The 11,221-nt window shown below is 40.8% G+C and overlaps 1 protein-coding gene across 1 annotated transcript; it reads right to left on the bottom strand.

Annotated features, from left to right (window-relative positions):
- Positions 1-193: 193 nt before the first annotated feature.
- Positions 194-10,895, bottom strand: LOC117666824 (sulfotransferase 1C2-like). Its single transcript, XM_034419809.3, has 8 exons — positions 10,813-10,895; positions 7,054-7,219; positions 5,982-6,107; positions 5,697-5,794; positions 4,861-4,987; positions 3,056-3,150; positions 2,225-2,405; positions 194-492 (listed from the first exon to the last, which is right to left on the bottom strand). Exons 2-8 carry the CDS (start codon positions 7,208-7,210, stop codon positions 380-382), a joined length of 897 nt encoding a protein of 298 aa, XP_034275700.2. The 5' UTR covers positions 7,211-7,219; positions 10,813-10,895; the 3' UTR covers positions 194-379.
- Positions 10,896-11,221: the final 326 nt, after the last annotated feature.

Here is an 11,221-nt window from a genome sequence, read left to right as displayed (position 1 = left end):
ATACAATATGAAACTTTACATCACCGCAGACGGATTTTACCAGCAGGATGTGAGGTGGTTCAGAGACTTGCCACAATGGCACTGGGGGTCTGCATATGGTCCATAGTATGTTTGCCCTTCATTTAGAATGAAATTAATCAAAATTTGCTGAAGAGGTCAGTGCATTTTTTAAAGAATGATCAGAAATTCCAACTTAAGGTCATTGTTTTTTAAACGATTTAACAAAATATAGGATCTACAGAACTAGAACAAGCGAAGCTCCAGAAAGCATGGCCTAAGATTAATCATCCAGACTTCTAGTACTGTGAAGACTGGAGGAGGAGAACCATGTGAGGTTGTGATAGCAGGAAAACAAGTGAAATGAAAATCAGAAGGATCCTTAGAATTCCAGAGTGAACATCAAATCAGTATCCAACATTTTTTTTCGGTAGTCTTCATCAAACCACTCATTTTGAGCCACTGTGAAGTGGTTCTTCCAGTCACCGACCATCCCTGTAAGGCAATCACACCATATAGTCTGCTTAGGAATTTTAAATGATGCTTTCAACAAGACTCTTAGAGGTAGTCAAAAAAGCAACACTGGACATTAATTTCCTTTTAACTGAAATTATCAACAAGAGATAACTGCTATTTCAGGGGGTGGACGATCGACAACCCCCCCCCCTTTTTTTTCAGCCTCACTATCACTCAATCGGTTTTCAAAAGGGACAATTTTGACAGAAGTTAAAAAGTTCTCACCCAGCCACCACATTGTTTTTCTATCTTTCCTCATTCTTTTCCATTCAGGCTGTCACAGCCTTGAATGGTAGGCGATGGCCATCTTTTCCTCCCTGCCAGATTGAGAGCTTCCCCTGGATCGAACAAGGAGTTAGCCATCTCCTTGTGAGCGACGGGGGTCTTCTCTCTTCTTCACCACCCCTCCAAGATGGCTTAGGTCCCTTGGGACCCTCTGGCAAGGGGAATTTGGTGAACTTCCATAAAGCCCTATAGAAGAATCATCGTTTTGCCACGACGTCAGCTCTGCCTCTCCTCACAATTGAACCCAAAATTTCTGTGGTTAAGTGAGACATTTGTGGTGTCCAATTTTATGACCTTTCTTGCCACAGTTGTTAAGGGAATCACTGCAGTTGATAAAGTTAATCACCTGGTTGTTAAGTGAATCGGGCTTCCCCATTGACTTTGCTTGTCAGAAGGTTGCAAAAGGGGATCACATGACCTTGGGACACAGCAACCGTCATAAGTATGAACCAGTTGCCAAGCATCTTAATTTTGATCACATGACCATGGGGGATGCTGCAAAGATCATGACTGTGAAAAATGGTCGTAAGTCACATTTTTCAATGATGTTTTAACTTGGAATGGTCAACAGTGAACTGTTGGAAGTCAAGAGCTACCTGTATCCTAATGGGAAGCCTTTGCAAATTCAGCCTTTCGAAGAGCATTACAGGTAATCCTCGATATATAACCATTCACTTAGTGACTGTTCAAAGTTAAGACAGCATTGCAAAATGTGATTTACAATGCATCCTTGCACTTACAACCGACGCAGCCAGCATCCCCAGATTCATGTGATCAAAATTCAGTCGCTTGGCATCCGGCATGTATATTTACAATGGTTGTAGCATCCTGGGATTATGTAATCACCATTTATCACCTTCCCAACTAGCTTCTGGCAAGCAAAATCAATAGAGAAAGCCAGATTCGTTTAAAGACTGCACAATTCACTTAACTGCAATGATTCGCTTAACAAGTGTGGCAAAAAAAAAAAAAAATTGTAAAACGCACCGTCCCTGTCTTACTGCCCCCATTTATTTGTATTTACTTCCTTTGTTTATGTTTATGTTCATACCTATACTTGTTATCTTGTACATGTTTGACAAATAAATAAATAAATAAATAAAATTGGGTGTGACTCATTTAATAACCGCCTTGCTTAACAACAGAAATTTTGGTCTCCGTTGTGGTCATATATCGACAACTACCTGTACATTTTATTGATTGGCTCTTAATAATTTCATTTTTCGATTTCCTGAATGCCTGTTTAATGACCTCTAATGTCGAGTCCCAATAAATCATCATGGAGGGATACTATAGTTCCTTGCACAGCACACATGTTCCAAAACAAACCTGTATTTCTCTAGGATTCCTCTAAAATTCTTGCAATGTAGGATACCTTAAGACAGTTAACTTCTACTGACCTGAAAGGGAGGGGGAGAAAGGGTACCTTTTCGCATGAATGGAGAAATGGACTGGTCCATGACAGACAGGGGTGCATTTGCTCGGTTGACCATGGGGTTCTGCTTCATGACTTCGAAGGAGGTATGATGCACAATCTTGTCTAGAGTTGCCACGTCTAATTGCTTCCCTATAAATTGCATTATCTTCTGGATTTCATGCTTGGGGTCCTGTGTGAGATGGAGCATAGCAGAGATGGATAAAAGAAAAACAGGAAAGAACGGATTCTTAAGACTTCCATAGTGAAAGTCAAGTCAATAGCCAACATTTTTCTTTCGGTAGGCTTCAACAAATCGCTCATTTTGAGCCACTGCGAAGTGATTCTTTCAGTCACCGACCATCTCTGTAAGATAATTGCACCATATAGTCTGCTTGGAAAATTGAGTGACCTAAGTGCCAGCCACCAAACCCCCCCCCCCAAACTGATTCAAGGTCTGCCATGAGGACCTTACCACCATCATTTTGCAATAGTGCTGCCTCCTGGCTGTCTAAGAGAAACACGCCTGTTGGCAACCCGCTAGCAACTCATTCTCATGCTAATAAAAAAAAACAGTCACAATAAACAAATTGCAAAGTTTGGTCTATTGGTTAAGCATCAAGCTAGAAACCAGAAGATTGTGAGTTCTAGTCCCGCCTTAGGCATGGAAGCTGGCTTGGTGACTTTGGGCCAATCACCAGGAGACAGAAGTTCTACTCCTGCCTTAGGCATGGAAGTCTGCTGAGTAAACTTGGGCCAATCAGTAGGACAGGGGTCTGCAAACTTAAATACTCAAAGAGCCATTTGGACCCATTTCCCACAGACTTTCCTTCCAGAACTCACTTTTTTAATATCTTCATAAAAGAGATACAGGACACGGTATGTATCTTTTGCTTTCCACCAATCCTTTACATGATTGTACCAAGAGCCCCAGGCCACTGGAAAGACACAGAACAGAGAAAGGTAGGAAGCCATCAAGTTGAGAGTGAAGATCCTAGTGAGACACACAACAATATTATTCTCAAATGTTTGGTGCCCCTTGCTCTTTTTCATTCAGATCCTGAAAACTTTGTAAAATGGCCCCCAATCCTGTTGACATCCACCATAAGAAAGGTGGAAATTGCATGCTTGTGGTCCACTGCATTTCTCATCATCACAGCTCAGAATTGGATGGAGCTATTTAGGCTCCTTAAGTCCAATTTAAAAGACAGTTTGGTGTAGGGCTTAAGACAGCAGCTAGAAAATGGGAGACGGTGAGTTCTAATCCTGCCCTAGGCATGAAAGTCAACTGGCTGACTTTGCATCAATTATCAGGAGACTGTAAATTCCAGTCTTGCTTTAGACATAAAGCCATCTGGGTGAACTTGCGCCAGCCTCTCTCTCTCAGCCCAGGGAAATAGGCAATGGTAGATCTCTTCCAAAAACTTGACAAAAAATCTGGAGGGACTTGTGTAGGCAGTTTCCAAGGGTGAAAAAATGACTCAAAGTCACACATACACACACATACATACACACAAGTCCAACTCACTTCTAATTGCAAGAATCCAGATTAAAGCATCCCAGATAGATGTCTATTTAACTGCTACTAGAATGGATCCAACAGAGCTGAGCTCATCTAGGCAACTGCTTCTAGAAGAGAATATTTGTAGCTCAGGATTGAATTGATCCTTTATTGCTCTCTGTGCTTGGTTGTTTTCTTACAAATGTTTCATTAGCCAACTAGATAAAAAGGAATTTGCAAACTCTACCCCCTTCTAGCACCGATGAGATTACCTAGTTGGGTAATGAAATGTCTCCAAGAAAACAACCAAGCTCAGAGAGCAACAAGGACCCCACAACTGCTTCTGCCATCATCAACCTGCCTTCGCTGCAGATGCAGATTTTCCCTCTACGTCAAAGCGCAATTTACTTTCTTGTATTGTAAGGCTTACTAGTAATATGCCTAATGAACATTTCCCGCATGGAATCTGCTCTTTCCCATTGTAGGAAGCTCCTCCTCTCCCCAGATTAAAATATTCTTTATTCTTGATATTAAGAGAGGCAGGATAGAATATTTCTCCAAAGGAGAAGTGGAGAAACATTCTTAAAGGCAGAAAGCAAAACCAGTCTTTCTTAATAATCTCAAGCAGAAGCATCAAATCTTTAGAGATGGATATTTTGTAACTATTAAGAAAGACTGGGCCAATCTATTCATAAACAAAACACACAAAAGGCTGGAGCTGATGGGATTAAAATCTATATAACCCACCCAAATTCTAAAGACAGGACAGGATCTTTAGGATGTAATAGAATTTACCCAGCACCATTAGAATAGCAAAAGACACAAGGCTCACTACATTGCACAACTCCCTGGAGCATCTCAAACACAAAACCCCAGAATCCTATAAAGATCCATTCACTCACTCAGACATTTTGTCAGCCCCCTAGAAACATTGCTCATTTTGTCAGCCATCCCAGAAATATTGCTACTGTCACTGAAGTTTCTGGAAACCAAATAAACCTTTCCTTGCAGTCAGCCTCCATTTTATTTCCAGTGCCTTTCTTCTGCTTGGAACTGAACTGGATTTTTCTTCCTACACTTTACTGAAAATCCCCACCTCCCAATGACCTGTTCCTTTCCAAAAATTAGAAAAGGGTGCTTGGCTTACCTTTGCCTGCCATGAAAATCTCCAAATATTCCTCCCATGTTCCAGGATGGGGTAACGTTTTGTTCATTCTTTGGAAGTGGAAATAGGACACCAGGCAATCCTTGGGATTTCTTGCTATGTAAATGAACTGAGGTGAAGAAGCAGCAGAAGAAACAGTCCCGGATGAAACAATAAATAAAAGAAGCATGTGCTTGCAATGTGTCTCAATCTTGGCAACTTTGAGACATGTGGACTTCAACTCCCAGAATTCTGGCTGGGGAATTCTGGGAGTTGAAGTCCACCTGTCTTAAAGTTGCCAAGGTTGAGAAACACTAGCATCAAGGGAAGGTGGGGAGGGCACACAGAGATTTCCTGCCTATTGTATAATGTCCTTAACTCTTTCATTACCATGCTCAACTCTAGTTTTCAACACGGATTGAGTCTTAATGTCAGTTAAGCAATGGAAGGGTCAAGGAACTCATTGTTGATCTCTACTTAGGGCATCATTTGGCCTTAATCCAGTCTGAAATCTATTTCCATGGGATAGCAGATAAGAGATATGTTTTCCCCTTCCCCAAAGGTATACAACTGGCCACGTAGGTAAGAAAAAATTTACTCCATTCAGACAAACAAACCAGAATGTGGAGGGATTGCTCCACTTAGAGCCTGGCCTACTTCATATAATTTATTTATTTATTTAATTTTTATGGTGGGGGACTAAGGTAGGAGGAACCAAGATATATGCTGTCTTGAAGTAGGAGGTAAATCTAACAAATAATGGCAATATGTACAAAGCTGTTCATATTTAATTTGATCTTGAGATCTTCTGGAGAAGGCTTGGCCGCAACAAGAAATACCTTGCAGTTCGCTGTCCAGAAGGACTTAGGGAGCAGCTGGACAGGAAGGTGAGTCTTCAGAGTCCTTGGGGAAGGCATCGTGTCAGCTTGGTCCACTCCTGCTTAAAGGACACAGAAGACCACAGGGGTGAGAATCCATATCTGGACCTGAATAGATGGTCAGGACATGTCTGAAAACTATACTTATATAGTTTCGCTGAGGATCTGTGGTTAGACATCTTCAGTTATTCCCCCTGCCCTGCTAAACAATTGCTCCCTGACTTTTGTGTAGAAAAGGCAGACTACCCAAGGTCTGGAATGGCCTTGCCCATTCAATGAATGGGTGTCGATGATGCACAGAGGCTCTCTGACATTTCTCCAAGTCGCCTTCTTGTTGGATCATATCCACTATCTCTTGTATCCAAGTGGTACCTAAGGAGAGAGAGAAAGAGAGATCAACATCCATCTCTTCTGTGCTACGTATAAGCGATCTACTATGCCCGAAGGCCCTCAAAACAAGTCTGAACTCTGCAGTCACAAAATTTTTCATAATTTGCAGGTTTGTTCTCACTTCCGCCAGTCCCCAAAGGGGGAAAGGAATTATGCAACTCAACAAACCTTCTCTCTCATCACCTTCAGAAAGATTTAGCAAAACACCACAAGAACAATTTCAGCTTGTACAGTAGCTGGGAAAGGTTGAGAACTGGATTTTGCAAAGGATCACCAAACCGGATTAAATTCTTTCTGACCATGCAAGATCATTCTTACACAATCTAATGACTGCCCCAGAGAGCTGAACAGAGTCTCATGGAAAAGAGAGCAGAGTTATACTGGATCAATAATGGGACTTATCCAAAGTCATGAGGAGTTTACTTTCCTCTATAGGTATCTTAGGGTCAGGGGTGGGTTCTACTTACCTTTATTACCGGTTCGCAGTGGGGCCGCGCATATGCTCTTCTGCACATGCGCAGAAGCGTTTTAGTGACGTCGGGGTCAGTAGGCGGAGCCTCCCACTGTTTTATTACCAATTCTATAGAACCGGTGCGAACCGGGGCAACCCATTACTGTTTAGGGTCCTACCCAGGAGTGAAATCCAGCAGGTTCTGAGAGGTTCTGGAGAACCAGTAGTGGAAATTTTGAGTAGTTCGGAAAACTGGCAAATACCATCTCTGCCTGGCCCCAGAGTAGGGTGGGAATGGAGATTTTGCAATATCCTTTCCCTGGAGTAGGGTGGGAATGAAGATTTTGCAGTATCCTTCCCCTGCCACGCCCACCAAGCCACACCCACAGAACCAGTAGTAAAAAAATTTGGATTTCACCACTGGTCCTAACAGTATATACTCACAAACTGGACATGACTTCACCCCTGGATTCTTACCTGATTTGGGGTAAGTACAGAGAAGTAAGTCATCTGATTTGGCTTGGAAGCACTGGATCCGGTCCCATTCATTACAAGTGCTTTTTGGTAAGGGAATCCCTTCTGCCTCGCCTAATCCAGGCCGGGTGTCTGACATGGGATCTTTTCCTTGCTCCATGGATGTTAGCTATAACAAATGGACAAGACAGGAAAAAAATATGGGGAAAACAAAACAAAACAAAACAAAAAATTCCTGGAGATATTCAAATATTCTCTAATCAATCCTTCATAAGCAGGATGTCACAGAAGATCATCTCCAAGATCCCTTCCAACTCTATGATTCGGTGTTATTGGTGAAACTACATTACTAGTAAAAATCTTGATTTAACAGACTTCAGTTTAATGAAGTTTCATTTTTTCAAGCAAGCCGGGCTGGCTTAAGAAGAAATTTTTAAATGTTTTTAAATGTTTTAAATGTTTTAATTGGTAGTGAGTTTTAATTGGGCCAAATTTATATATCTTTTAATTGTTTTTTAATATTTGTTATGTATGTTTTTTAATTCTGGCTGTACACCGCCCTGAGTCCTCAGGGAGAAGGGCGGTATAGAAATTTAATAATAAAATAAAATAAAATAAAATAAAATAAATGAATTTCAGATCTAAGGGGAAAATCTTTCTTTGCATTTAGCAATCATCCCAATTTAGTGGACAAAGTCCACGAAATTCAATTCAGCCCAGATTAGTTTGCTGGTTCTGAGCACATGCGGGCCAATTTCAGTCCCTGGTTGAGATTAAAAAACAGCTTCAAAAGCACATAATTCTAATTCTAATTCTAAATTCTTTCGCCACCCTGCTGGGAAATGTTCAGTCTCCCAAAGTCAATAACTTTCAAGATATCCATGTACTTTTTAATCTCATACAGGCACATTTCTACCTTTGTTTCTTTTGCTGTTTTATCTCAAGCACACCTTCTTATTGACTCTCCCTTGTGAATAAATAATTATTGCTTTAGATGTCTAGAAAGTCCCTCCCATTTACATTTAATTTATTGGCAATTTCAGTTTAGTTGGGTATGTTTTAGTACAACTGTTGGCTGATTTCCCATCACATTTTAGGACATTTGTGTTAGACTAGTGTTGCAAAATCAATCAATCAAACTTAGAAAGAGCTTGGTAGCACCTTTTCCAGCTAATGTATTTTTTTATTAAAAGGCACTCCTATGAACAGAATGTGTTCCTTATCCTAGTGGAATTTTCAAATATCGTTCAACAGAGATTATACCAAGAATGGGTAAATTTTGGATCAAGGATTAACCTTGACTCCCCTTTGATCAAATCTTGTCATATTCCCCAGAATCAGCTATATGTTATTGAACCAACATATTAATTATTGCATCATTCAGAGTTGGGAAGTTTATGGAAATTGTAATGTAAGCTCAATTAGTTTAGCATTTTTTTTAAAACAATAAGGAGAAAAAACCTTATTGCCTCAAAAATGGAAGAAAAGGAAGATTACAGCCCAAGGCACTGTGCCCTTCAACCAGCAGAGGGCTCCTCTCAACTGACTTATGAAAAGCCTAACCAACCTCAACCAACCATCAACCATCAATTGTCTACAGAGCCTGGATAGCTCTGCAGACAAGGCACTGTAATTTAACACCAGCTGTCTGCAATTAAAGTAAGTTCGAATCTCACCAGGCTCAAGGTTGACTAGCCTTCCATCCTTTCTAAGGTAGGTAAATTGAGGACCCATTTTGTGGGGGCAATAAGCTGACTTTGTATAAAATATACAAAAGTATGAAGACTATTGCTTAACGCACTGTAAGCCACCCTGAGTCTCCAGAGAAGGGCAGCATATAAATCAATTAATATCTATCTATCTATCTATCTATCTATCTATCTATCTATCTATCTATCTATCTATCTATCTAATAGAATAACAGAGTTGGAAGGGACCTTAGAGGTCTTCTAGTCCAATCCCCTGCTTAAGCAGGAAACCCTACATCACTTCAGACAAATGGTTATCTAATATCTTCTTTAAAACTTCCAGTGTTGGAGCATTTATAACTTCTGGAGGCAAATTGTTCCACTGATTAATTGTTCTAACTGTCAGGAAATTTTTTCCACATATATTTCCACATAAAGTTTGCACCTTTTCTCTATGCTCAAAATATTTCCATAGCTCCCTCATCTTTTAGAACAGAACAATAGAGCAGTGTAACAGAATTGGAAGGGATCTTGGAGGTCTTCTGGTCAAACTGTCTATTCAAGCAGGAGACCCGTATCATTTCAGACAAATTGTTATCCAATCTCTTCGTAAAAACCTCCAATGTTGGAACACCACAATTGGTGTTTCCATAATTTCTCCTAAAGTTTCAACCTCTGTAGAAGCAATAGATATGTGGTCATAGCTATCTGGCAAAATCCGTGAAATTACCAGGAGTCACCTCAGAGCAGGGGTCTCCAAGCTTGACAACTTTACGACTTGTGGACTTCAACTCCCAGAATGCGCTGGCTGAGGAATTCTGGGAGTTGAAGTCCACAAGTCATAAAGCTGCCAAGGTTAGCGACCCCTGCCTCAGAGAATTTCCTCTTATATGAAGATATTTATTTTACAGTCCATACATAAAGATATATTTACAGTCACTGAAGCAATAGGCGTGAGCTTAAATGGACTCCAGTGGATGGTAGAGGACAGGAGGGCCTGGAGGAATGTTGTCCACGGGGATGCGATGGGTCGGACATGACTTCGCAACTAACAACAAAGATATTTACAAATATATACTGCTGCTGTTGACCTTCCATTCCAGTACCGAGTACTGTACTTGTTTTCTTAATGTACACCCAATTTTTATCAACCTCTTATTCCTTTGGCCACAGTGGCTATAGATTATAGTTGAATATCAATCAGAATAGAACTGGAAGGGACCTTGGAGGTCTTCTAATCCAATCCCTTGCACATATAGGCCTGAAATGGACTATACCATTTCAGATTGGTAGTTGTCCAGTCTCTTCTTAAAAACCTCCAGCAATGGGGCACCCACAACTTCTGAAGGCAAGTTGTTTCACTGGTTAATTCTCCTCACTATTAGGAAGTTCCTTCTTAATTCCAAGTTGCTTCTCTCCTTGATTAGTTTCCATCCATTGTTTTTTGTCCTGCCTACAGGTACTTTGGAAAATAAGTTGACTCCCCTCATCTTTATGGCAGTCCCTCAAATACTGGAATACTGCTATCATGTCACCCCTAGTCCTTTAGGTCTCTTATGGTATTGTGAAACTTCCTCTCAGTAGATTTCAGTGGTGGGTTGCCCCCGGTTCAGTCCGGTTCTATAGAACTGGTAGTAACCGGTTCTATAGAACTGGTAGTAAAACCGGCAGGAGGCTCCGCCCAGTTGCCACAACATTATCAGGGTGATCTGCGCATGCGCGGAAGTGCACAGTCCCGTTGCGAACCGGTAGTAAAGGTAAGTAGAACCCACCCCTCGTAGATTTCATTGTATGTTACCTACTTCATCCTTGGTTGACTGTTGTCCCAAGACAGTATGAAGCAACAGAGAAAAACTGTACAAGCTTTTCTGCAACGCAGTTCAGCGTCTATGGAAATTCTCTTATCATCCAGCTCATGGTTGTCCCAAAGGTGTTTTTTTCCAAAGGGCAACTGAACTTTCTTGATTCTTTTTTTTTTTAAATGTTTTCGCTTCTCATCCAAGGAGCTTCGTTGGTTCAGTTTGCAAAAAGCATAACTCTTCAGTTAAAATAAAGCCTGGGGACATGGACTTACCTGGCCTTCTGTGACAATCAAACAGGACAGGATCACTTGAAATGGGAACCTGCTCAGGTGCTGCTTCCGCAAAATAATGCCACCCAACTTGGTGTAAGTAATTAGACTGTTGTCCACATAAGGCAATCATATTTTCAGCATCCAAGCACCTTGTTAAAGGAGCCGGTATCTGGTTCCAAAGTCCATTTGTTTTAACTAACTCAGTGAAATGGTAATGATTATCTCAATAAACTTTTGGAAAAAGTTTACATGGTTATGGAGTCTACATAACCTGTTTTTATGACAGACTGAGATTTATTTTATTTCTTTAAATCCTGTTTTTATTATTTTCTTAAATAACTCAAGGCAGTGAACATAACTAATATTTCTTCTTCCTCCTATTTTCCCCACAACAACAACCCTGGGAGAT

The sequence above is a fragment of the Pantherophis guttatus genome, chromosome 4, assembly GCF_059756535.1.
Source record: "Pantherophis guttatus breed Tessera chromosome 4, ASM5975653v1, whole genome shotgun sequence".
In the NCBI taxonomy this organism is placed as follows: Eukaryota; Metazoa; Chordata; class Lepidosauria; order Squamata; family Colubridae; genus Pantherophis; species Pantherophis guttatus.
The sequence above is the reverse complement of the archived record's forward strand: the minus strand, read 5'-3'. Positions and strand labels throughout refer to the sequence as shown.